The sequence below is a fragment of the Nilaparvata lugens genome, unplaced genomic scaffold (genome assembly GCF_014356525.2).
Source record: "Nilaparvata lugens isolate BPH unplaced genomic scaffold, ASM1435652v1 scaffold1335_1_2, whole genome shotgun sequence".
NCBI lineage: Eukaryota > Metazoa > Arthropoda > Insecta > Hemiptera > Delphacidae > Nilaparvata > Nilaparvata lugens.
Window position 1 is genome coordinate 9756 of NW_024090245.1, and position 26684 is coordinate 36439.

The 26684-nt window shown below is 35.4% G+C and overlaps 1 protein-coding gene across 1 annotated transcript; it reads left to right on the forward strand.

Moving 5' to 3' along the window:
* Window positions 1–26684, forward strand: LOC111044909 (cohesin subunit SA-2; the record flags this gene model as incomplete). Its single annotated transcript, XM_039443792.1, is given in 10 exon segments — window positions 1–201; window positions 5270–5453; window positions 7616–7809; window positions 10700–10887; window positions 12917–13090; window positions 16422–16626; window positions 20434–20659; window positions 23022–23175; window positions 24813–24961; window positions 26465–26684. Coding segments are annotated over 9 exon segments (1680 nt in total), but the record flags the coding sequence as incomplete, so codon positions are not given.

Consider the following 26684-nt stretch of genomic DNA (forward strand, 5'->3'; position numbering starts at 1 on the left):
TGTGTTTGGTTGGTCTTTTGATCCGTCGTTAAAACATAGACAATTTAGAATCGCTGGCAAATAATTTACAAATGTGGAATAAATAAGTTTTTTTTAATCGTACAACATTTAAAAATGTTAGAATTGTCGATGCAGTTACTTTTATGCAGGACAAGTTTTATTTGAGATGAGTGTTCTCTATTAAAGCATAATCAAATATAGGTAAGTTTGTGAATGTTTTAATAATTTGTATGAAATAAATAGTCAATAATCTCAAGATTGATTGTCTGGCTACTTTTTATTTTCAAAAGATGTGTTCCTTTGTTTTGGCGGCATTTTCATTATTGATTAGGTTATGTGTAAAGTGAAATTTAGATTTTCTCCAATAACCTATTTTATACTTAATTTTTTAAATATTTCATCTGTTGCATAATTTCTGATTCTCTAGATTGAAATTTCAGGAATAAGTCATACTTAATATAATTTTTGAATTGAGGTGAGCTAAATGTTATTATGCTTACCTATAATAATGAACACTGTAGGCCTAATAAATACTAAGTTCGGTGTTGTTTAGGCTAAGCTCTAGCCGGTGTGCTCCCCCTGTTATCTCAGTTATTATTGCAGATATCGACTCAATTTTTTTTTAAATGAAAGAGGAAGACAAAATAAAGCGCGCTAGCATATTTTTATACCAATTTAAAAAAAAAATTGAGTCGATATCTGCAATAATAACTGAGATAACAGGGGGAGCACACCGGCTAGAGCTTAGCCGTTGTTTACTGTATTATAGTCGAAATTCTTAATCATTTTTTAGTACATATTAATTAATATTTGGGTGAAAAAGCAGTGATATTTATTCATAACGGCCACATTAGAGTGCTGGCGAACTATTCTCCTTTCAGCAGACAAAGTCAAAACGAGCAAAGCAGCAAACAAGATGAGAATTTGGCAGTAAGAGCAGTGAGTAGCTGAGTATCTTTGTTGGTGCAGTAGGTTTTACGTGTACTGCCATCTAGTTGAAAATGTGAAAATTGTGAAAAGCTATATATTTTAAACTCTTGACGCAACCCATCCGGCATTGCTGGTATTGGTGAAGAGGAAGGTAATTCATTGAGTATTTTGCTACTAGACTCAACCATCACCCTGTTTCTTCCAAGCAGGTTAGTTGATACAATGTTGAAACCGTGAATTAGTAAATTTTAGCGAATAGAGATGAAAAAAAATCAAGTGACGGTGATGAGATCATAGATATTTTCATAAAAATTTTTAAATCGATCTCAAAACCCAGACTCACATGAACGCCGTTGAGTGCGAGTGACAATTCAAAGATATTATGGAAGTAGAAAACCCTTTTCCCGGATAGGCTAAATTCCTGAAGTGAGTGATCATGTCTATATTTCAGTTAGAACGAAACTACACCACCTCAACCACTTTTTTGAATAAGCATCGGATGCAAAGCGTGGTTAGGGTAGGTTAGAGTTGTGAGCGCGGAAAGGTTAAGTTATGGGTTTTGGTTATGCGTGCAGAAAGATTAGCCAAGGTCTAGTTATTTCATGTTAAGTTTATAAGGTTCCCGGTTACAGGGAGAAGACTGGGGATCTTCTCTCTCACAAAGAGGGGACGACAGTGGAAAAATCTCTCAGCACCCCAAAGGATCCTCAGGGCCCTCTTCTGAATGAGCAACACTCGCCACACATCTGTGGCTCCACCCCAAAGCGTGAGGCCATACAAAATTATGCTATGGAAAAAAGTTTAATTCAGGATGCAGGAACACAGGATTTCAATTTCTTGAGCAGGAAAACCACCCTTCTCAGTCTTCAACAGACAGCCTCAATGTGGTCAGCCCAAGACAGCTTCCTCTCCAGAACAAACCAAGGCAGTTTCACCGGCGCAAAATCATACCATCCCCATTTCTGAATATGATTGACTGCGTTTCACCTTCATTGAAGAGGAAGAGTTTCGCAGAAAACCAGTTCAAAGTAAACAAGTCTGTTGAAATTACAATATCGTTTTCAACTATATGTCGCCATTGTGAAGAATGAGCTGATGGTTGTCTGAAAGTAGTCTTCACATGTTGAAAAAGTAAAAAATCTGGTGTGGCGCACTCACACAACTTTCCTTGCTCATTGAACCGTAAGCCCCATTCTTAAAGGAGAATATTTAGGGGAATAACATAATGACGATTGGCAGCAACATATTTGAAACTACGATCAGACTACTGTATATGTGTATATACATTGTTTCAGAGTACTTTTTCCTTTGTGTAAATTGTGAAATTCGATATTTTTTAAAAGTTATACAGATGAAATACCTCGACTATGTGTTCTTTTTATGGACTGCTCTACCTACCTACCTCATGCACGAGGAGGTTACAAAGTCCATTTCTCAAGGATGGGGTGTAATGGCTAGTTAATAGAGCTGATAAATAACTATACAGGGTATGAATTTGAAAAAAATCGGTCGTCATTTTTGAGAAAATCGTGAAAAACATGGTTTTTAGTAATTATCCGCCATTTTTCTCAAGAATATTACGGAGCTCCTGCAATTTTCCCAGAATGATACTCATGTCAGTCGATTGGGCTTATGAATCCATGGTATAAATTTGAAGAAAATCGTTAGAAACGTTTTCGAGAAAACCGTGAAAAACATGGTTTTTAGTAATCATCCTCCATTTTTTCCGCCATCTTGAATTGAATTTTATTGAATTTCTTATTGTCGGATCCTCATGGTATAAGGACCTTAAGTTTGAAATTCAAGTCAATCGGTTAATTAGGAATGGAGTTATCGTGTTCACAGACATACACACACAGACCAACACCCAAAAATCTTGTTTTTGGACTCAGGGGACCTTGAAACGTATAGAAAACTTGAAATTAGGGTACCTTAATTTCTTTGGAAAGCAATACTTTTCTTACCCATGGTAATAGGGCAAGGGAAGTGAATAAGAATTGTTAAAAATAATCAATGTGGCCGCTATGTATTTTTTCTGTTATGCATAGCAAACCCGTAAGCTTACTATTTCTTATACACATTTTCATAGATTGCGAACCCAACAACATAAAATGGCATACTAGTTTAGTTAAATTTTTGTCGCATGAAGCTGTATAATCGAGCAGAGCTCGCAAAGCATGTGAAACGTCAACATTTTATAATCTTACATTCAAAAGAAACAATGTTTTGAGAGCCCACTTCCTAGCCAACACTTTCTCAACAAAACAACTCAAAACAGTCAACAAGTGAGTAAGGACAAGCCTCAATGAGCAATTTTTCCTTCAGGGCTTTGGGTAAATAGTTTAAAATCTTCATACCCGAATAGAATGGCGCCTTCTCAACCAATGTCAGCCTATGCACAGGATATCGGAGTAGCGAACCTCCTTATCTAGTGTTAATTTAGTCAAACTTTTATCAAAACTTTGACTTGATTCAAGTTAATAAAAGTCAGGAAAAAGAAGTATTTTAAAATATATCATCACGATTCCCGACTAGAGAAAGCCAGACCGTCGATGACGTTCAGTTAGGACCAAGGCATACGAAGCGTTTCTTCAGGCGTTTTCAGACGAGTCGGCAAGGCAGAACGCTCTCCGATTGGCTGATTACCAGTTGCTTGGGTAAGCGTTCGTAAATCGACCAATTGGAGAACTTCCTGCGCTGCCGACTCGTCTGGATAAAATACCTCGTGTGGCTTGGTCCTGACTCTTGACTATAGACTATGCAGTGCTGTAGAGTCAGTAGATAGTTCGAAATTTGGGACAATTATTGATACAATAGCGGTGAGAGAATTCTATAAAAAATTAGTACCTTTGGGTGATGAACTTAGAGCATTTTCCTTGAGTATTCTACATCACTAGTCGCCAACTACTATAGTGGGATCCACGTTATAATGGCAGTAGAGAAAGATAAAAGAAAAGCGTTGCCGATTCTCTGCCTTGCCACTGCCTCCAATAGAGGATAGCTGATACCGTTGTGTGTGACTTATAACCGGTAGCCTATATCAACTGTTCATTCTTGTTGAAATTGATAATCAATTCATCAATCAATCATCTTTATTCAGACATTCATAAAATGTATGTATTCGTCAAGAACATGTATTTTTAATGATAAATTTTCATAATTGAGATAAAATATCTTGTTAATTAATTATATTTTCTACATTGTTGAAAAACGATCTGGCAACGTTGTAGAGGTAGAAAAGATCTGTTTTGTCGAATGATAGCAACTCCAATGTTAAATACTGCCGTTATAACGTGGATCTCATTATAAGTCTACAAAAAACTAAACTAAAAGTAAGAAACTCAGCTTATCTCAACTAAGTATCTCAGAAATAAGTATCAACTAAGTATCTCAACTAAGTATCTCACAACTATCTCACAACAAACATCTCAACTAAGTATCTCACAACTAAGTATTTAAGAAACTAAGTATCTCAGCTTATCCTGTAGATTTAATTATTATTATATTTAACTAGCTTCGAACTTTGTACCGCCAAATAGTTAATGCATCTCATGGCAGACTTTAGCTGGATGCACACCTGAGGAGGCGCGATGCGGCATTTTGCATCCAGGTGCTTCTTGCTTATTGGCTTGAATGGAAGAATTCATACACACTGAATCGTGCATGGCTTGGAACGGTGTGATAAGGCAATCTCCATAACATCAACCCTTTATATCACCAAGCCGCGCCTCCTCAGGTGTGCTTAGCCTTAGCTTAATCTGATGCACTATATTTTTATGAGAATTATCCAACAATCAGTATTTACATTTATATATCAATATTATGGACTTCCTATGTGCTTAGTTAGTTGTGCAGCAGTTTGTATTTTTAGATATAGTTGAATGCAGCTTGCTGAGAAATTGAATGGTATCTCCTTGCTGCTGATTTTTCCGTGCATATTCTAAATTTACAGCATTTCGAGTTCTACGACCCAAGTTTGGGCGTCGTTTGTATCGCGGAATTATTATTAGAATTAGAATTTTGTAGAAAATAGAAAGAAAATAGAAAAACAGATATACCGACGGCTGTTGGATGATGCAATGATTATAACAGCTGATTTTTATTTCTGCGCGTGGCCAGCTCACAAATCTTCTCTAATAAGGATTACATGTAAACTTTGAAGTACCGTAGGAAAGAGTCCTGAAGTCGGATCATAAATTTTATAGGCATAAACCTGCTCCTGAACATAACAAACACAGCTAAAAAAATCATCAAATTCGGTGCACACATAAAATATGTATTGAATGTCAAAATTTGAGCCTCGATTTTATTTATAAAGATTATTGTTTGGTTGTTGCAGAAAAAGATTTCAAAATGCAGCGAAGCATTGGAAAGAGAATTCGTATGGATGAGCCTCCGCCTCCTGAATATGACACCAGCAGTCCTATGACTCCAATGGACGGCAGTGCTGCCGATTCTCAGGAGCCTTACACACCGTACACTCCCTACACAAACCAGCCATCCACGCCTATGAACACTAGCGGGTAAGTAATTTGAAAGATTGTGAATTTTTATGTGTTGGTTCTGCCTAGACTAGATTATACTGGACTCGGAAATTTAAATTTATGAAATACTAGCAGGTAAACCCGAGCTCTGAACGGGTCTGGTTAATTAATTATATTGTTGAAAAACGATCTGAAAACGTAAACCCGTGCCCTGCACGGGTCTAATTTTAAACTTGACAACCCGGAAACTTGACTTACTGAAATATTAAATGAAAAATACTAAGAAATTGTCAAAAAACCACAGATTTATTGGTACTTAGAAAGGCTGGTTTCGGTTATTAACCGATCTTTCTAAGTATTCTTTCTAACTAACCTATCTTTCTAACTAACCGGTCTTTCTAAGTATCAATAAATATGTGGTTTTTTGACAATTTCTCAGTCTTTTCCATTTAATATGAATAATTACCACAATATCAACTTCACAAAAAGTGACTTACTGAAATCTTGAATTTGAAATAGGCCTACAATCATTCTCGGTAAATTAAGAATCTATAATATGCGAAATTTTAAAGTTATTCAGTCCTGTAGTTCAGACGTGATGATGCGTGATTTATGAATTTCTAATCCCGTACATGAATGAGTAGTTCAGACGTGATGATGCGTCATCTATGAATTTCTAATCCCGTTCATGAATAAGCCAATTCTTTCCTCTATTTCAAAGATGACACATTTATGGAAAAAGTAAGTTAAAGTAAAGAGGTACACTTATTAGTTTGAAGATCACGAAAAAGCTCATCTATAATTTTAATAAAGAAAAGAATCGGCTTATACATGTAGGAGATAGGAAATTCACGAATGACGCATTATCACGTCTGAACTACTGAACTGATTGGTTTGAAATTTTGCATATAGTTTCTTAATTTACCGAGGATGTTTATAGACCTATTTTAAATGCTTCAAGATTTCAGTAGGTCAAGTTTTCAGTTTGTCAAGGTTTAATTGTTTGACCCTGGCGGAGCACGAATTATCTGCTAGTTTCAAATAATTTGAACGGTACTGTCAACTATATTGAGATTCAAGTTATGCCGCATCCACACTTTCGTCAATGCGTACAAATTCGACGAGTGCAAGAGTGTGACGCCTTCATTGGCCTTCGGGCCATCACTCCGAGTTTTGTCGAGCATCCACAATGGTCACATTGCAGTGTGGATGGCAAGACCAACGTGGCCAAGCTACCAGCATGTCAGTGACTGGGCCAACATGTGGCATTAAAATAAACGTCAGTGGGAATTATAGAAAGCTTAAGCAAGTTACCATTTTTTCTTTTTGCGCCGTCTTCTATAGTAGTTATATTCTTATATAGATCTATATCAATGTTGATTATCTATAAGGACCGAACGTAGTGAGACTATGTATCAACTCGATTTGCTTTTGTCTGTCTTGTTAACGCGATTACGGCCAAACACGTTGATAGAAAACGATGAGATTTGGCAGGAAATCCTATATAGGTTACATATAGGTACTCTATTTATAAAAATGAATGTGTTTTGTGTGTTAGTTGTTTGTTCCTGTAGACTCTAAAACTACTGGACAAAACGGCATGAAACTTGAGGAATATGTTGTGTTAATATTGGGGATGGTCTCTGTACCTATATATACTTTTCAATTTTTCGTTTCTTTCTCTTTTTCCTTTCGCCTTTCATCCTTCTTTCTCTTCCCTTCTTCTTCTTCTTCTTCTTCTTCTTCTTCTTCTTCTTCTTCTTCTTCTTCTTCTCTTCTTCTTCTTCTTCTTCTTCTTCTTCTCCTTCTCCTTCTCCTTCTCCTTCTCCTTCTCCTTCTCCTTCTCCTTCCACCCTCTAACATTCATCTAACATTTTTGTGAACATAAAAGTGTTTTACATTTTCCCTTACAAACTCTATCAATGTAGTACTATGTACCTATGCCAGCGCACAAACCTAGGTTTTGCTGACTTTGTCAGATAGAAAACAAGTTATTTTTAATTTAAGAGTTTATGTGTTATTGGAATCTTATTATGTATTTATTGTTTGTCTATTATTTTTATGATTCATAGTCTTCATTGTATTGTTTTCAATTTGACAAAATAAATTTGATTTGATTTTGAACTACATAGAATACGATGATACTTGTAAGACTAGAGAGTGAATACTATGTGGGTAATAGTGATGTTATTTTTGCGCAGTGAAATCTACGGCAACGATCAGTACGAATCAGTGATCCAGAATCCGTACGAACAGCAACAACAGCTGTATGAGCCACAACAACAGCACATGCAGTATGACCAACAGCAGTCCAGCTTTGAACCGGTTGCCAATTACGAACAGCCAATGACTCCTGCCAACATGCGCGGTCGCATGACAAGAGCTCGTCTCAGAAGTAAGTGCATCATCAATCCTATACTATTAAACGAGCACCTTCTGTTTATATGTTCATATTTCTAGATGTTTAGCTGTTTGGATGTTAAGATGTTTATATGTTTGTATTTCACCGGATCTCGAAAACGGCTCTAACGATTCTCACGAAATTCAGAACATAGTAGGTTTATAATATAATGATTCGATTGGACTAGGTCTCATCCCTGGGAAAACTCGCTGAAGGACATTAAAAGGATAATTATTATTCATCCTTGGAAAAACAGCTGATAATAATTATTTCGTCGTCTGTTGGTGATGGAAGTGAGTGAGCGAGTTCATGTATGTGGGACTGTGTCAAAATTATGACTCAGCTGTTGAACTTTTGTAATCATTCAATCAGGTACTTAGTGCCGGTTGCAAAAAAGCCGGGCTATTTTCAATCCTGACTAATATCCAGTGGATCCATATTTTTGAAATGGTCTTCTCTCATTTGGTTCACGTGAAGTTAATCAGATAAAAATTTAACCGGCTTTTGTGCAACTGGGCCTTTGTGAGGGAAATTTTTGCATTCCTCTGGGAATTAATCTCAATTTACTGTGATTAGATAGAACATTTCTGTATGAATGTTATTATAATTTCTTCTTTCGTAATACATTTTTTATGCTTTTGTAATCCAGAGCGAAGCTCGGTCCCCGATATTTATCTTTTAAATAGATAATATTCACATATTAAATAAATAATCAGCTGTGGACAACGTTGGTCAACTCCTATTTGGCAACGTTGCGCTCATCTATTCCAATTTCCATAGGAGTATTTTAGTGCCGTGGACTATATTATATAGTCTATGGACTTTGAAAAATACATTTACATGGATCCTATGTAATAATGTGGATATGTGGATGATATATGATTTTTTTATTTGGTTTAGTAATAATATTGATACAATTATTACGAATCATATGAATATGATGGGGAAAGAACAACAGGCATAGGGCATAGCCCAAAACTATTCTGTTACCAAATTTTTATAACATATAATAACATGTCCATGAAAATACTCAGCTCGGTCCCCGATATTATTCATTCATTCATCAATAGTCATTCATTTATCCAATAATTTACAATGTCTCAGAATACTGCCACGAAGATACTTATTCTTCAAAAATCTGGTGTGGTACACTCACACAACTCTCCTTGCTCATTGAACTGTAAGCCTCATTCTTAAACGAGAATAATTTAGGGGAATAACATAATGACGATTGGCGGCAACATATTTTATTACTGTATATGTGTATATGTATAATTGTTTTCAGAGTACTTTTTCCTTTGTGTAAATTGTGAAATTCGATGATGTTTTAAAAGTCGTCAAAACAGCTGTTCTACACATGAAATATCTCGACTATGTGTTCTTTTTATGAATTGCTCTACCTACCTACTTCATGCACGAGAAGGAGGTTACAAATTCCATTTCTAAAGGATTTGGTGGACCCCCCATTAGTTTCCCAGAAAGGAGACTCATGCCAGTTCATAGAGCTGATAAATAACTATACAGGGTATGAATTTGAAAAAAATGTGTCAAGTCATTTTTGAGAAAATCGTGAAAAACATTGGTTTTTAGTAATCATCCACCAGTTTGCTCAAGAATATTACGGAGCTCCTGCAATTTTCCCAGAAATGAGACTGATGAGACTGATAGGGCTTATAAATAGCTATCCATGATATAGATTTGAAGAAAATCGTTAGAGCAGTTTTCGAGAAAACCGTGAAAAACATGGTTTTTTAGTAATTATCTGCCACCTTGAATTGAATTTTATTGAATTTATTATTGTCGGATCCTCATGGTTTAAGGACCTTAAGTCTAAAATTCCAAGTCAATCGGTTAATTAGGAATGAAGTTATCGTGTTCACAAACATACATACAAACACACACACACACACACACACACACACACACACACACACACACACACACACACACACACACACACACACACACACCACACACACACACCACACACACACACACCACACACACACACACACACACACACACACACACACACACACAGACCAACACACAAAAATCATGTTCTTGGACTCTGTCGACCTTGAAACGTATAGAAAACTTGAAATTAGGGTACCTTAATTTTTTTGGAAAGTAATACTTTTCTTACCTATGGTAATAGGTCAAGGAAAGTAAAAAAGAGTGGTTAGAATAATCGATGGCCTGCAACAAAGAGAATCTTGCAGAGTAAGTTTTGTTAAATATCAAATAATGACAGTGCCAACTTTATACATTTATAATAATTTAATTGAAGTAAAAAGTAATCTGCACAAGTTCAACAACATAGGGCATTCCCATAACACAAGAAGAAAGTTTGATCTTCCTATTCCTCACATAAGATTCTCAAAGACACATAAGAGTCATTACTATCAGTGATACATGATATTCAATAAACTTCCACTATGGGTTCGTAATCTGCCAGACACGTTTTAAATTAGTTGTTAGTAGATGGCTGAGGAATCAGCCTTTCTATTATCTCAGTGAATATTGGCATCCAACCAAGATACAATTGAAAAATGACCAAATTATCTTGCTGATATACTTGTTTTGAAATTTTGTAACATCGTTTTTGGCACGCAATTCTTTGAGTGAGCAATTAGAGATTATATTATAGTGAAACATATGGCATCATTTATACAGGGTGTTCTGAAAAAAGGTGCCCATAAGTCAGGGCGTGATTCCTCTCATCAAAAGAAGAAAAAAGTTCTAATTAACATGGGTCCGAAAATGCTTGGTTATCATGTTATGCTATATCGATTGAAAAAAATAAATGTACAGTTTGTTGCTCTCATCAATCTAAAATTATTATTCAACTATTTGAAAATTATTTCAATTATTTTCCTCGTAGATTTGAACGCTGGTAATCAGCCGACACCACAGCCCATTCCAGTCCAGTCCTCGGTTCCAAACAAGAAGATCGCCGTCGAAGAGAAGCAGAAGAGAAGACCCTACATGCGCAAAAACTTCGCTGAAAGTTTGTCTGAAGATGATGCTTGCCTTTATCAATGCATCAAAACAGGCAAGATTTCTTTGCAGGTAAGCGCTCCAGCCTTCAATTGAATTGAATCAAAATACTTATTCAGTCACACTCAACTGAATTGAATAGTTTCACAAAACAAATTACAGGTTTATAAAATATCAATAAGGGCCATATGCTAACACTACGTTAAACGCTAAACCACGTTTATTTGTAGATATGGTTTATTTATCATAATGTGTTACATACGGGGTTTAAGGCTGTGCAAAGGCTGAAAATAAACTTTCTACTCGTGATATTTTTCAAAGTTTTTCGATTTGTATATCATTAAGTTATCAAAATGAAAAAGTTTTCTTAGGAAAACATTTTTTTTCGATCATTACTTTTTGATATATGAGCGCCTAAAGTTTACATTTTTGGGACAGAACATTTCAAATTCGGTAAGATCCATGAGATTTAGAGGATAGATTCTTCATGGTATTGTTGATCTAATGAAAAAAAAATTCTGAAAATATCAATTTTTCATAAAGTTATTCAATTTACTAAAAATGACCAAAAATAACTTTCAGTTGAGTTATTTTCGGTATATTGAATAACTTTATCAAAAATTGATATTTTTATTAGTTCTTTTGTTTTATTAGATCAACAATACCATGAAGAATCTATCCTCTGAATCTCATGGATTTATCTCTTACCGAATTTGAAATGTTCTATCCCAAAAATTTAAACTTTAGGCGCTCATATCTCAAAAAGTAATGATCAGAAAAAAATGTTTTCCTGAGAAAACTTTTTCATTTTAATAGCTTGATGATAAATCTTTGAAACATATCAAGAGTAGAAAGTTTATTCTTAGCCTTTGCACAGCCTTAATGTGTGCTGCTTCTGCAGAAAAAGGCTGTTCGACCGCTGACGGGCAGAGACCACATGGCTTATTGCAGACCACTCTTGAAGAAGTTGAAAATGATTGCTGTTGTAAATCAGTACATTGTTGAAAGTGTGGTTCGCATCAGAGACAGAGCTAGGAGTGCTGATTCTCGTGGTGAGATACAAGGCTATGGAACCCGTCAGACTCCTCTTATCAACATGCCAAGATGCCGTTTAGCAAGGACTCAGAGGTGTTATCCTTTCATTGCATTAAAAATGTTAAATAAGCTGCCAGAGTGGGCCAAGGATAGTGGAAGTGATAGACAATTCCGAGCAGTTTTGAAATCTTTCTTGGTGGAGCATCCATTTTATAGACTGAGTGAATTTCTTGATAGTGAGATAACATTTTGAAACTTTCGTATGACATGTTTTATAAACCCTTGACACAGTCTATCCAGCAGCGCGTGTCAATTACTTAGAATAAAACTAAAACTAATTAATGTGGTTTGCACATAGTTAACTTCCTACTAGTTTTATGGAATTTGTAGCTGAATCTTGCTAAATAATGCTGTTTAACTGCCCCTACCCCTCTCTTTTCAATGTAAATCAATGTGTTTTGCACATAAATAACTCCCTACTAGTTTTATGGGATATAGTTTTTACCTGCTTACTGTTTACCTAACCCTACCCCTCTCTTTACAATGTAAATCAATGTGTTTTTCACATAAATAACTTCCCTATTTATGGTTTTATGATTTATAGATTTATAGTTTTATGGGATATATTTAGTTAAATTATGTTGATTACCTTTCCGGCTTTCCTTCTTCTCAATGTAAATCAATGTGTTTTGCACATAAATACCTTCTTACTAGTTGTATGGGATTTATAGTTGAATGATGCTGAATTATGTTAATTACCTGTCCTTCTGCTCAATGTAAATCAATGTGTTTTGCACGTAAATAATCTCCTACTAGATCTATAGGATCTATAGCTTTATTTTACTGAATAATGCTGTTTACCTACCCCTACTCCTTTCTTATCAATGTAAATCAACGTGTTTTGCACTTGAATAACGTCCACTAGTTTTATAGAATTCATAGTGATTTTGAGTGATAGAATGCAGAGTGATTTTGAGTTTTTTATACCAGTTTTATGGAATTTATAGCGGAATTTTGCAGAATAATGTCGATTACCTGAACTTCTCAATGTAAATTTGTTTTGTAGATTGTTGTGGATGATTGGATCGAGGCTTACAAAGTGAACCGCGACACTGCTTTGCTTGGCCTGATGCAATTCTTCATCAACGCGTCAGGCTGCAAGGGCAAGATCACGTCTCAGATGGCTGCCAGCATGGAGCATGCCGCCATTATTCGCAAAATGACTGAGGAGTTTGACGAGGTTGGTATATTTGGTCGATTGAATAAACTTACTTACTTACTCCTCAGCTCTTCAGGTCGCTACAACCCTTGGCCTCCCTCACAAAGCCTTTCCATCTCTCCCGATTCACTGCCCGCCACGTCAACAAATTAATAAAGAAGTCATTCTATTCTATATTCTATTCTATTTTCCATTTGCGATTTGAAAGCGTTCTCAAATCCTGCTCTATATCATCTGTCATCACTCATTCTCACCAAGTGCCCCATCCACCTAATCATGCCAGCTTTAATAAATCGGACGATGTCTTCACTCCCCAGGAAGCGCTCGATTTTGCTATTTTTTCTCCATCCGCAAATTCCATTTTCGCAAACAGGGCCCACTATCCTCCTAATAAACTTACTTTCAAAGATACAAAGTCTTTCTATGTCCCCAGCAGTGAGTACCCAAGTCTCAGAGCCATAACATACTACAGATCTGGCTAATGCCTTGTATAATTTCATCTTTGTAGCTCTGGACAACATTCGAGACTTATATACTAGCATTCGAGATTTTATACTAGCATAGAACGACCTGTTACCTGCCATGATTCAATAACTTATCTCAGCTGTGACTCTCTCACTACTCTCCACAAGCGTTCCTATGTATACAAAGTAGTCCACCTGCTGAAATGTGTAGTGCCCAATTTTTCATGTTCCTAGCACACCATCTACCCACTGCTGGTGACACTCGTAAATACTTTGTTTTGGCCTCATTTATCTTCAGCCCCATTGGCTCACCATTGTTTACCAATAACGTGAAGGCTTCTCTCAGTGCTGGCACAGTTCTTGCTATTATGACCAGATATCTTCGTATCCACACATCTGCCACAATCGATTCACGACAGTATTTCCATGTGCAATATCCTTGACAGCCTCGTGTAGAGCCAAATTAAACAATAATGCCTCTCCCTTTCTTACCCCATACTTTACATGAAAACGTCTTCCAACAGTCTTGCCTATCCTTACCCTAGAGTATGAATATTATCGATTGAATAAAAGCATAGAGGAAAGATAGCATAAGAAGATATCCCATGGTATAGGTAGTTTATGTTCCAAAGGAAATTGATCTCATCAAGATCAATTTGAGCTGACGAATAAGTTTCAAATGTGACTGTTTCCACTTGGCATAATGAAATGCTTGTAACTTCAATTATTAAGTTCTACGGGTGTGATCACATTGAATGCGTGTATGTGCAAGTGCTCGCTTGGTTGTGCTTGATTAAGCGCGCAGATGCGAAACCTATGGAAAGAGCAATAGAAAAACTTAAACTGAAAGCTTGCACATGCTAGTTGTGTTCAGTGTGAGTACCTACCTGCAAGTCACAACGTGTTTCAATGGCACTTGCCAGATTTTTGTTTTCCGGCTCATACATAATCTGACGTGTACTTGCACATATAAGCCTCCAATTTGATCACACCTCAAGAGCCAGACCAAGCGTTACGCATTTAAACGATCAGACGGAGTCGGTAGGGCAAGATGCCCTCCGATTGGCTGTTTGGGTTTTCACCTGAAAAAAAATTCTTGAAACCCCCCCCCATGTGGCCTGGGCCTAAATTGGAGCTGACGAACAAGTTTCAAATGCAACTTTTATCATTTGTGGTAATGAAATGCTATAGTGAGGTCCACTTTATAATGGCAGTGTTTGATTAGCAATTGCATTACTATCCTTGTCTATCATTCAACAAAGCGGGTAGCGCTATCTATTTCTTGCTTTGCTCTGTTGTCAGATCGTCTTTTAACAATTAATAATTAATTAACAAAATATTTTAATTCAATTATGAAGATTATTGAAAAATATAATTTCCTGCTTAATAAAATAATATCGGGGCACCGAGCTTCGCTCGTTATTTTTATTTATTGATAAACAGAACACAATTCTCTACAATGATCGTGTTTATATTTCACAGCTGGCTATACGTCATCTTATGAATTTCGGGGATGCGATATTTTGATTTTTCACACACTCACTTTTTTACCATCCACAGCTGTTTCAGCCAAGGATGAATTATCCTTTTAATGTCGTTCAGCGAGTTTTCCCAAGGATGAGACCTAGAGCAATCGAATCTTTATATCATAAACTTACTATGTTCCAAATTTTGTGAAAATCGTTAGAGCCGTTTTCGAGATCCGTTAAACATAAATAACCAGATATAAAAATAGCCAGATATAAAAATAACCAGATATAAAAATAACCAGATATAAAAATAACCAGATATAAAAATAACCAGATATATAGCTCTAACCAATACAGAAATTGCTCGCTTAATACTAGTAGCTCTGTGAACAGTAGACATCACGCAGTATTCTTATCCACAAGTAACTGATGTGACCTGTTTTAAATGTTAACAAACTCAGTTCACGTTTGAATCTGTATTCCATATTATATAATTCATCCAGTTTCGTGATAATCTTTCTATGTGATGAAAATTGATTTTTTACAATCTAAAAAATTATAATTTCTTCAGCATTATTAAGTTTATTTGTTTATTTTTAATCACCTATTAAATCAGCATAATAATACCATGACTGCAAAACAAAACATTGAAACCAAAGACCTTAAAGCTGCGTTTAGACCAAAGTTATTAACAAAATTTGAATAACTCTATCCTTATAGATTCTATTAGATTTAACATAACTTTTCATACACATGATGAACATATGTGTTTGTCAACTTCCGTTCAATCTAATAGAATCTATAAGGATAAAATTATCAACATTTTTGTTAAAACTTTTGTGTAAACGCAGCTGCATACCTCTTCAAGGTCTTTGATTGAAACTATAAACCTTATACAAATACAGTAATAGACTGGCTTCTCCACACATCTGTGTAATCACTTGACAGCTGATTTATGATGAATAATTCTATAGTATGATTTTTACCCTAATATTGGCGTACGAAGGAGGCTCCTTTTTCGTTTTATATTATCCTTGAAATGCAAAATTTCCAAAAACCTTGTATATACGTCGACGCGCAACTTAAAAAGGAACATACCTGTCAAATTTCATGAAAATCTATTACCGCGTTTCGCCGTAAATGCGCAACATAGAAACATTTAAACATTAAGAGAAATGCCAAACCGTCGACTTGAATCTTAGACCTCACTTCGCTCGGTCAATAATAGGATAATTGATTATTTTAAACGAGTATGTACATTTAATATTACATCAATAAACCTGTATCAGCTACCGTCTATAGAAGACATTGAAAAGACAGAGGATCGGAAACGTTGTTCTGCCATCTTTCTCCACTGCCATTATAACGTGCCCTCACTATAGTAAATTATTATGTTCTAAATATTTGTTTGATGTGCAGGAAAGTGGTGAATACCCATTAATAATGACCGGGCAACAATGGAAGAAGTTCAGACAGAATTTCTGTGATTTTGTCGCTCTACTAGTGAAGCAGTGCCAGTACTCCATCATCTACGATCAATACTTGATGGACAATGTTATATCACTCCTCACTGGACTTTCCGACTCACAAGTGCGTGCATTCAGGCACACTGCAACTCTAGCTGGTGAGTTTCTATCTGAATTTTCTATTTTGTTTCATCGTCAATTTTTGTTCATTTTCTAATTTTTAATAATGTACCTATTTTGAGGTACATTTGTTTCGAAACCAAAAATAGAACAGATATTTCTGTATATCTGTTTATATTTTTATATATGGTTATCTGGCTATATGGTTGTCTGGCTATATGGTTATTTATGTTCAACGGATCTCGAAAAGGGCTCTAACGATTTCCACTAAATTTGGAATATAGTAGGTTTATGATATCAGAATTCGATTGCACTAGGTCTCATCCCTGGGAAAACTCGCTGAAGGACATGAAAAGGATAATTCATTCTTGGAAAAACAGATGATGATTTCGTCGTCTGTCGATAACAGAAGATGCGTGTGCCTGTGTGGGAGATCAGCTGTGTAATCAATTAGCTTACCGTATCTCGCGAGAAATCTAGAAATTTTAATTAACTCGATCAACATACAGTAATCTGATTTGTTGACATGAGATGGTATATTTCATAATATTCAAAGTTAATCATTATTTTACAGTTCTGAGTGATTAGTGAGTGTTATTTTGTTATTCAATTTGGTATGTAAACAATCTAAATTAGAACTGTTATGTTTTCAAATATTTGGGTTGAAAATTTCACCTGAATTCAAGTGTATGGAACATAACCTACTTTTTGGAATATTTATAGTATATAAATCAAAATTCGGGGAAGAAACAGTTTTGGGCTGTGCCTGTTAGTCCTTCCCCAATCATTTTGAAGAATTGAGTTCTGTTTATCAATAAATAAATAACGAGCAAAGCTCGGTGCCCCGATATACCTATACTATTAAACGAGCAATTTCTGTTTATATGTTTAGTTGTTTAAATGTTCATATATCTGTATGTGACTGGATCTATAATAGATTTAAAACGGAGATTTATATTAGATCTATAATAGATCTCGAAAACGGCTCTAACGATTCCCACGAAATTTGGAAGAAAGTAGGTTTATGATATGATAATTCGACTGCACTAGGTCTCATCCTTGGGAAAACTCGCTGAAGGACATTAAAAGGATAATTATTATTCATCCTTGGAAAAACAGCTGATAATAATTATTTAGATAGAGAAAAATTGTTACAATCTCAAAGAGGGGTTGATAGACGATGGAGTTGTTGATATTGCTGTTAAAATTCGTACAGTCCTGGAGAATATATCTAAAACGTTTTCAGATGAAGCCGTTATTGATTTAATTCCAGAGGTTACTTCCCTTCTTAATAAATATGACGCCTCAATTAAAGTGAATGAGGATTTGGAGAGAATGTTGACCGACTCAGCAGCGGAAAACAAAACGCTTCAAGGATTGCTTGCACAAGAAAAGAGAAACAGGAAAAGTGAACTTGATGATTCTATATAATATAATGAAAAGAAGGCTGATGAGGAGATTGAGGTGCTGAAATCGTAGCTAGAAAAATTGAAGAGCAATTCCGACGAATTAAAAAAAGAGCTTGATTCAAGAGATGCTATTATAAATCTTTTGCAAAACGATTCTCAGCTCACGGCGAATAAAATTTCAGAGTTATAGTCCGAATTAACATTAGTAAAGAAGTATGGAACAAAGTTCCAATCTCCAAAAAGGACATTAAAATATTCACGAGTTACCAGGGAAAATGAAATTTAGACTTCAAATCGCTTTTCTGTATTGGATGAAGTGAATGCTGAATCACCTTTGTCACAATCAACTGAAGGACGTACTTTTCAAGTACGGGCTCAGGTGCACAGGAATGCTACGAGTTCTCAGTTACCACCAAATCAAATCGCTCTTACTAGCACTTCTTTTAAGAATTGTAATAAAAAGAAAATTGTTGTACTAGCGGATAGTCAAGGCAGAGACATGAATGAATACCTGAGTGGCTTATTCAATGATTTCAATGTATTTTTTACACATTGCCGGGGGCGAAGTTGAAGCAAGTGATCATGAATGGTATGCAGTTCATAAAGGACTTGACAAAGGCAGATTATGTGTTGGTTATAGCAGGCAGCAATGATTTCGGTGATGGTCAACCAGGTCATTTAACGGTACATCAAGCATTGGATTTAGTTTTATCAGCAGGCTTAAACACCAACATTTTAATTTGTGCGATTCAATACAGATTTGACAAACCTCATCTCAATGATGGTATCTACTTTGCCAATTTAACAATATACAATAGAATATCGGCATATGAAGGAATATCTGCAGTGTTTTATGGAGAATTCAGTGAAATATTGCAGAGTCATCATTTTAATAAGGAAGGTTTTCATTTTAATAAAAATGGAAAGCGTTTGATAGGAGAGTGTTTGTGTAAATTTGTAGCTGAGTCAACTACAAGCAGAATTAATGAAACTCAAAAAAACGAACTTTCAACGCGGTAATAGTACACTGTCTTCCATATTAATGGAAACTTGTGACAATGATGAAGCATCTATCAGCTATAACGACTGTAATAATTGTGACAATTTAGATGCAATAATCTGCAACAATGAATATGAAGTGTCTCCAGCATCGGCTCTATTACCCGTTGATCCTCTAATAATGTCTTTGGACCAATCAATATATGCTTCAAGAAGGTCTCTTCCAAATTCAGTATCCTCTCTTCCTTCTATTGCAGAAAATGAGCTAAATGTTACAGATAGTTCATACGATGATTTTTTAGGTTTCAATACTCCTCCTTGAGTAGCGGTGTACAAGCTCCAGTAGTAGAGGATGCTGCTGAATCAAGTTTCCTGAGTTTTCAATCCAACGAAAGACACGGCAGAAATATGAATAATTTGATTTATGTACCATGTCAGCAGAAAGCAAGTAGGAGAGCATCCAACATTAATGAGATCAGTATAATGCATTATAACATTCGCAGCATTCGCTCGAAAGATAATCAACTCACCCTTCAACTGGAAACAATGCAAAAGGAAGGTGCATTACCGAAATTGGATTCTCTTTGTCAGAAACTTGGCTCTGTGAGCAGGAAACGGTTCAACTGCATAATGTTCAACTCATATCTTTCTCAAATCAATCTGGTTAGCGAGGAGGGGGAGTGGCAATATTTGCTAGAAAAGGAATAGCATCTTCGGCTTCAGTCTTTGATTGCTCCCTTGAACTGAAATTTGAGAGTACTGCAATAGTGTTTGAGAAAAAGTTTCTTATTTTATGTTTATATAGACCACCCAGCGGTGATATTTTCCATTTTTTCTCTGATCTAGAGAGATACTGATTCAACAGAATCAAAAATGTTATTATTTCAATTGCAAACTGTTGGCAACTGAAAGATTCAGCATGAAAATCTCTACAATTAATGTTCAGTAACATTTTCACCTAAAATTGAAAATAAGCTCGAAATTCGAGAGAAAATGTTAGTATTTCAATTGCAAACTGTTGGCAACTGTTGATTCTCTATTAAATCATTCACTATGAAGAGATAGCAGACTCTGTGTGTCTCCAGCCTTATTGTCCTGTCACCAGCTGGCTGAGATCTTTGAATAGTATACTTGAGATTGGCGTGAACACTAGCGTCAGGTGATCAATTTTCATAACGACAAGGAAAGTTGTGTGAGTGCGCCACACCAGATTTTTTATCTTGTTATCCTATTTTATGTTGCGATTGTGAAAATTAATAAATAATTATAATGGATATTAATTGCGCATCGCATAAATTCATTGGATGCACTTAATAGAATGTTCTTAGTAGAACCGTACACCTTGTGAGTCTTTTGTTAAGGAAGCATATCTGGTTTATTACATTTTGTTTCCGTTGTAAAATTGTAAATAAAAGTACGGTTCACCTTGTGTTGCAGCCATGAAGCTGATGACAGCTCTAGTGGACGTGGCCCTTGTGGTGTCTATCAACCTGGACAACACTCAGCGCCAGTACGAGGCCGAGCGACAGAAGGCGCGCGACAAGCGAGCAAGCGACAGACTCGAGTCGCTTATGGCCAAGCGACAGGAGCTCGAAGAGAACATGGATGAGATCAAGAACATGCTCACCTACATGTTTAAGTCTGTCTTCGTACATCGCTACCGGTAATTTCAAACTAATATACATTCGAATTAGCTCATAGAAACTCATGGAAATCGTTGATATTGTATTCAATTTTATTTCCATAACTACAAATACAGCATATCAACTTAATTCAATATATTACAATGCATACAAGAAATATGCAGTGTATCCCTGCATAAACAACCGAAGATTGAAGATTCTACATTAAATTTGTAACAAAAGATGTCCAGTGAAATATTATTATATCGACCTTAGTTTTCAAGATATGTCGTTGCTTCAGTATTTTTTAAAAACGTCAATAATTAGAAAACTATCAGTCAAAATCTATTTCTAAGGATATGGTTGGAAAGAGGTAGATATTTCCGATAAGATTCATAGAATCAAAATCAAAATCGTTATTGCCGAAAACATTGAACAATGTTATAACAACGTCAGTAGCTGAAAAATTACAACAGAGCATAAATAATAGGCTACAAATTACACAAACAACACAAATAATACAAATAAACAATTACACATATGTTCCTTTGTTCCTTTGTTTGACGTCTATGAGCATTTAAACTGTTTGAAATTTGGCTTTGAACTCGACGAATGTACTTTAACTTTTAGCGCTCATAAAAAGTTCAAAACGTCATACATAGGATCAAATTATAAGAATCTTGATGGAAAATTCTTCTAATTCCCTGTCCGATTCTTCAAATCGATCTGGTTAGCGAGGAGGGGGAGTGGCAATATTTGCTAGAAAAGGAATAGCATCGTCGACTTCAGTCTTTGATTGCTCCCTTAAACTGGAATTTGAGAGTACTGCAATAGTGTTTGAGAAAAAGTTTCTTATTTCATGTAAATATAGACCACCCAGCGGTGATATTCTCCATTTCTTCTCTGATCTAGAGAGATACTTGGATCAGATTCAACAGAATCAAAAATGTTATTATTTCAATTGCAAACTGTTGGCAACTGAAAGATTCAGCATGAAAATCTATTCAATTAATGTCCAGTAACATTTTCACCTAAAATTGAAAATAAGCTTGAAGTTTGAGAAAATGCTATTATTCAATTGCAAACTGTTGGCAACTGTTGATTCTATTAAATCATTCACTATGAATAGATCTTGTGTGTATCCAGCGTTATTGTCCTGTCACCAGCTGGCTCAGATCTTTGAATAGTAGACTCTTGAGATGCGCGTGAACACTAGCGTTAGGTGATCAATTTTCATTACGACAAGGAAAGTTGTGTGAGTGCGTCACACCAGATTTTTATGGTATACTGATATAAAGTTTCTAATAATTTAAGCATACAAACATATTTCATATATTGATCAAATGTCTGGTTGAGGTATTGAATTTAGTTGGTTCAATGACTACTCTATATGCTTCCTCATCTGAGCTTAGACCTTCTAACATATTTCAAATGTAAGTTTTTAAAATAGAGATACTTCCCATGTTATTTAAATGGAGTTAATTTTACGCTCTAGGGAGTTTTTCTGTTTTTTCATCCCGAGAGCGAAAAAGTGACACTTTAGTATTATGTTCCAGGGAGTAAAGTAAGCACTTTAGACAGTATGTGGAGGAAAAATATTTTTTAGTGTGAACTGTTCATAACTCGCGTATTAATACGCTGGAATACGTGCTACATCACCCTAAAAACGCTACGGCGGTCTGAAACGGCCTGAAAGTTCACAATGGTCTGAAACGGTCTCACAGTTTTCTTGCGTGCTTCTCATGACATGCTACCTCTCGAGAAAACATTGACAGATTAAGATTCATAGTTGTACGTTGTTTTGTTTTCTTTACGTTCACTGTCATTTATTGAATTTAAGAGGCAGTCAAATACGGTACCTCCAAAACAATTCTTGCCATAATTTTATTAGCTTTTTTAGATCTCCTTGTAACTCGCCTCCGTTCAAGATACGAGATCCCAAAGGTATTATTTTCACTAAATATTTTAGAAAAATGTCTAAATATTTTAAAAAAATGTCTAAATATATTGGAAAAATGTATTCTACCGGTTTTATGATTGTAATCTTTGCTAAATCGTACATTTCATCAATAATAACATTGACGGACACCAATAATAAGGTGTTTCGGATGGACGCGTTAAGACATCGGTCTGGACTGCCTAAAAGCAGTGATTAAGTCATGTCAGAGGCCCTGAAATTGAACAGGTACGACCAGTAGTAATCTCTGACACCAGACCTGAGCCAGCCAGGTCACTCGGCAATCGGCATCTATTTCAATAATACAGTATTAAAAAATCTCCAAAAATGTTTTTTTCTGTTTTTCTCAATGCCTTTTCATCTGATAAGTTTTAGAATTCTTAACCACCCCTTATTAGTGAAAAATATCATTTTCTCCATACTTATGCTACCTAATTTTATTTCAGAGATACTCTTCCTGAAATAAGAGCAATCTGCATGGCTGAAATCGGCGTTTGGATGAAGAAATTCCATCAGAACTTTTTGGATGATTCCTACCTGAAGTACATTGGTTGGACTCTCCACGATAAAGTTGGAGAAGTCAGATTGAAATGTTTGCAGGTGCAGTATTATAAACTTTTCACATTCTACATTCAAGTTTTATAAACTTTTCCAGTTTACCAGAAAGATTTACATTGATTTTGCCTCAACACAGTTTGAAATCGTAGTTAAAAAGACTATCATAGAATGAAAACACAAATTGAAATTTTCAACCACTTTTTTATATTATAATAATACATATTTTATAATAAAAAAGTGGTTGGCAATTTCAATTTGTGTTTTCATATGGAAAAGTACCACTTAACTCACAACACAACTGTAATACTATCATAGAAGTTTGACAATTGGTGCTATTCTAATTCAATAATTTGGTTAAAAAATGATGGAATTGTTTGTTATTCTTTAGTGGGGTACACGTTTTAAAAATATATTTTCTTAACGAATAAAATATAATTGAATATTTTTAACAAGGATGAACAGTTAATATGACATCAAATATAGCGGTAACAGCTATCTTCTATTTAAGGCAGGGAATCGGCAACGGTGTTTTCCTATCTTCCTCCACTGCCATTATAACGTGGACCTCACTATAGAATGGGAGAGAAAAAATGCTCTTCATACCACGGTAGAAAGGAAAAAGTTGGCCTCCATTGGTTTTATTTTAGAATTTTACTATCCATTTATCTGTGAAGTGAAAGCTTAGTTTAACTATATCACAGTTCAAAGATATAACTACAGTACTCTAGTTTTTACAGTGAATATTTGGTGAAGGAAAATTAACTATCAGTAAACATTTTTAATATGTTTCAATGGTTGAAATAGTGCATGAGAATGGTGAGTTTCTGAAGAAACATCTATTTTTACTAGTAGCTCTGTGAACAGTAGTCCTCGAGCAGTTATAAACCACAGTCTCCTCTAATACTGTCCATCAGAGTAAATTCTGTCCTGTCCTGTCCTGTCGTGTCGGCGAGATATCGGTGTATAAACGATTAATGGCTGTTTGGGTTGATGTATCGACAATGATAATAATTTTATGTGAAAAGTTATGCTACTATCATCAAAAGCTTACCTAGTTGAAAGCAGAAAAAGTCGGGAGAAAATACTATGCTACTTCAAGTTATCAATTGCATGCCTTACTGCATGCAATTAATAGTCCACACAACAGCTTTGTTTCAAATAAGTTACATTGAGATATTGAATTGCATGTTTCATTGCATGCAATTTATAATCCACTCGACAGCTGATTTATGATGAATAATTCTATAGTCTGATTTTTACTCTAATATTGACGAATGAAGGAGGCTCCTTTTCCTTTTATATTATCCTTGAAATGCAAAATTTCCAAAAACCTTGTATATACGTCGACGCGCAATTTAAAAAGGAACATACCTGTCAAATTTCATGAAAATCTATGACCGCGTTTCGCCGTAAATGCGCAACATATAAACATAAAGAGAAATGCAAAACCGTCGACTTGAATCCTAGACCGTACTTCGCTCGGTCAATTAGTAAATTTGTTGAGCTTCCTCTCTTCTAATTCTCGAATTTAATATCTAATTATAATGTTTATACATTTATTTATTTATGCGTTGAGTCATAAATTATAGGTTTGTTTATAAATATCATGAAGTTGTGTCAAATTCTCTGTGGATACATTTCATGAATTGTTTGATAATAAATTGGGATTGACTTTGCAGGCCCTGCAACCATTGTATGCTTCAGAAGAGCTGAAAGGAAAACTAGAGTTGTTCACGAGCAAATTCAAAGACAGAATCGTCGCCATGACCCTCGATAAGGAGTATGATGTAGCTGTGCAAGCAGTTCGATTGGTCATCAGTATACTCAAGTTAGTATAATCCGTTTTCTTTTTCTATTATTTCTGATCGTTTTCAAGGCGAGCGCACACAGCAATAGGCAGACGGAGAAAAAAATCTCCCCCGTTCTTCGAACTTCCGTCTGTCTATCTGCTCACGTCTGCATGTAGACTACATTTTATCTCCGTCGGTCTGCTACTGTGTTCGCCCGACTTTGAAATAAATCATATATGGCTTTCCAATAGATAGAATTAGAAATTTTAATTCGAATTTGTTGTGTGTTGAATTAGAATTAGAATATGACGTTGTCTGTAACTATGATCAGTTGAATGGCAATAAAATTATTTTTGATTCATACAAAGATTCTTTATTGATTCATACAAAAAGTACATCATCAAAATAATAGGGAGAGAAAAATAAGGTAACCTTGTGCTATTCCTCTCCCAAATTTAGATAAGGTTACACATAGTCCGAAATAGTTTGTTCACTTCACAAAATTTTTCAGTCCTTAATTATTCTCACATAGTAGATTTTCAAATTTAGATGCTTCATAACCAAACATATAATTCATGCATTACATATAAAATATTATATTTATATTGGTTGGAATCATAAGACATACTTTGTTTATTCTGTAAACAAGATAAATTTTAGGAGTGAAGCCTAGGTCTTTAATTCATTATCTAATTTATTATCCTTGTTTTATCATGCGCCTTGAAATTAATAATTCATTTGTATTCAATCTTTCTCATTTCATTTCTATTCCCTACCTCTTTTTCTTGTCAAGTTCACTAAAAATTCTTTCTTATTTTGTACAGTATTTTATTTTTCGATGCTTATATTAATAAATGAATTTTATCTTCCCAGGTAAAAATCATTTACCAAAAAAGTTTGCATTACTTGGAAATTACTGATCACCTTTTCCAGTAAGTGTGATTAGTTTACAAAAAACAAAAGAAACAATTAAGATTATCAAAAAACATAAAGGTGTCCGAGTCTAGTCTACAACATACAAAAATATTTTCTTGAATCAGGTACTGCCTGAGCGTAATATTTAAAACAAGTTTTATATTTTATCACTGGAAATCAAAGTTATTTGTATACTGTTTTTTGTATATCTACTTTACTCTATCAATATGTTTTTGAATATCATTTCAATTTTGTTCTTGTGCATTGGGTCTCTCCAGACATCATAACGAATGAAAAACAATTTAAAAATGAACTTTGTCCTTGTCATTTCCTAGTTCTTGGGGCCGGCTATCCCAACTCGAAGTCTCTAGTCTTCTGTTCTCTCTTGTTTAGTACCATAAATGTTATTGAAACTTCGAATATAGTTTTGACATGTTTGAAGTCACTGCCGGCGCACAAGTTGTTCTTTGCCGGTAGTGCCATTCTGTAATTGAGAATATTTTATTTTATTAAAATGTATGTAATTACTTTTATAGTAAATAAAATTCGTTGATTGCTAACTCGAAGTTTTCAGTCTTATTTTCTCCCTTGTTTTGTAAATGATTGTAACTTGTTGTTGACTGCAGGCATCACCGCGACATCCTGACGGACAAGGACTGCGAGCACGTGTACGAGTTGGTGTACTCGTCGCATCGGGCGGTGGCTCAGGCGGCCGGCGAGTTCCTGAACGAGCGCCTGTTTGTGTGCGAGGATGTGGTGGCCCCCTCGCGCACCAAACGCGGCAAGAAGCGCCTGCCCAACACGCCGCTCATCCGCGATCTCGTGCAGTTCTTCATTGAATCTGAG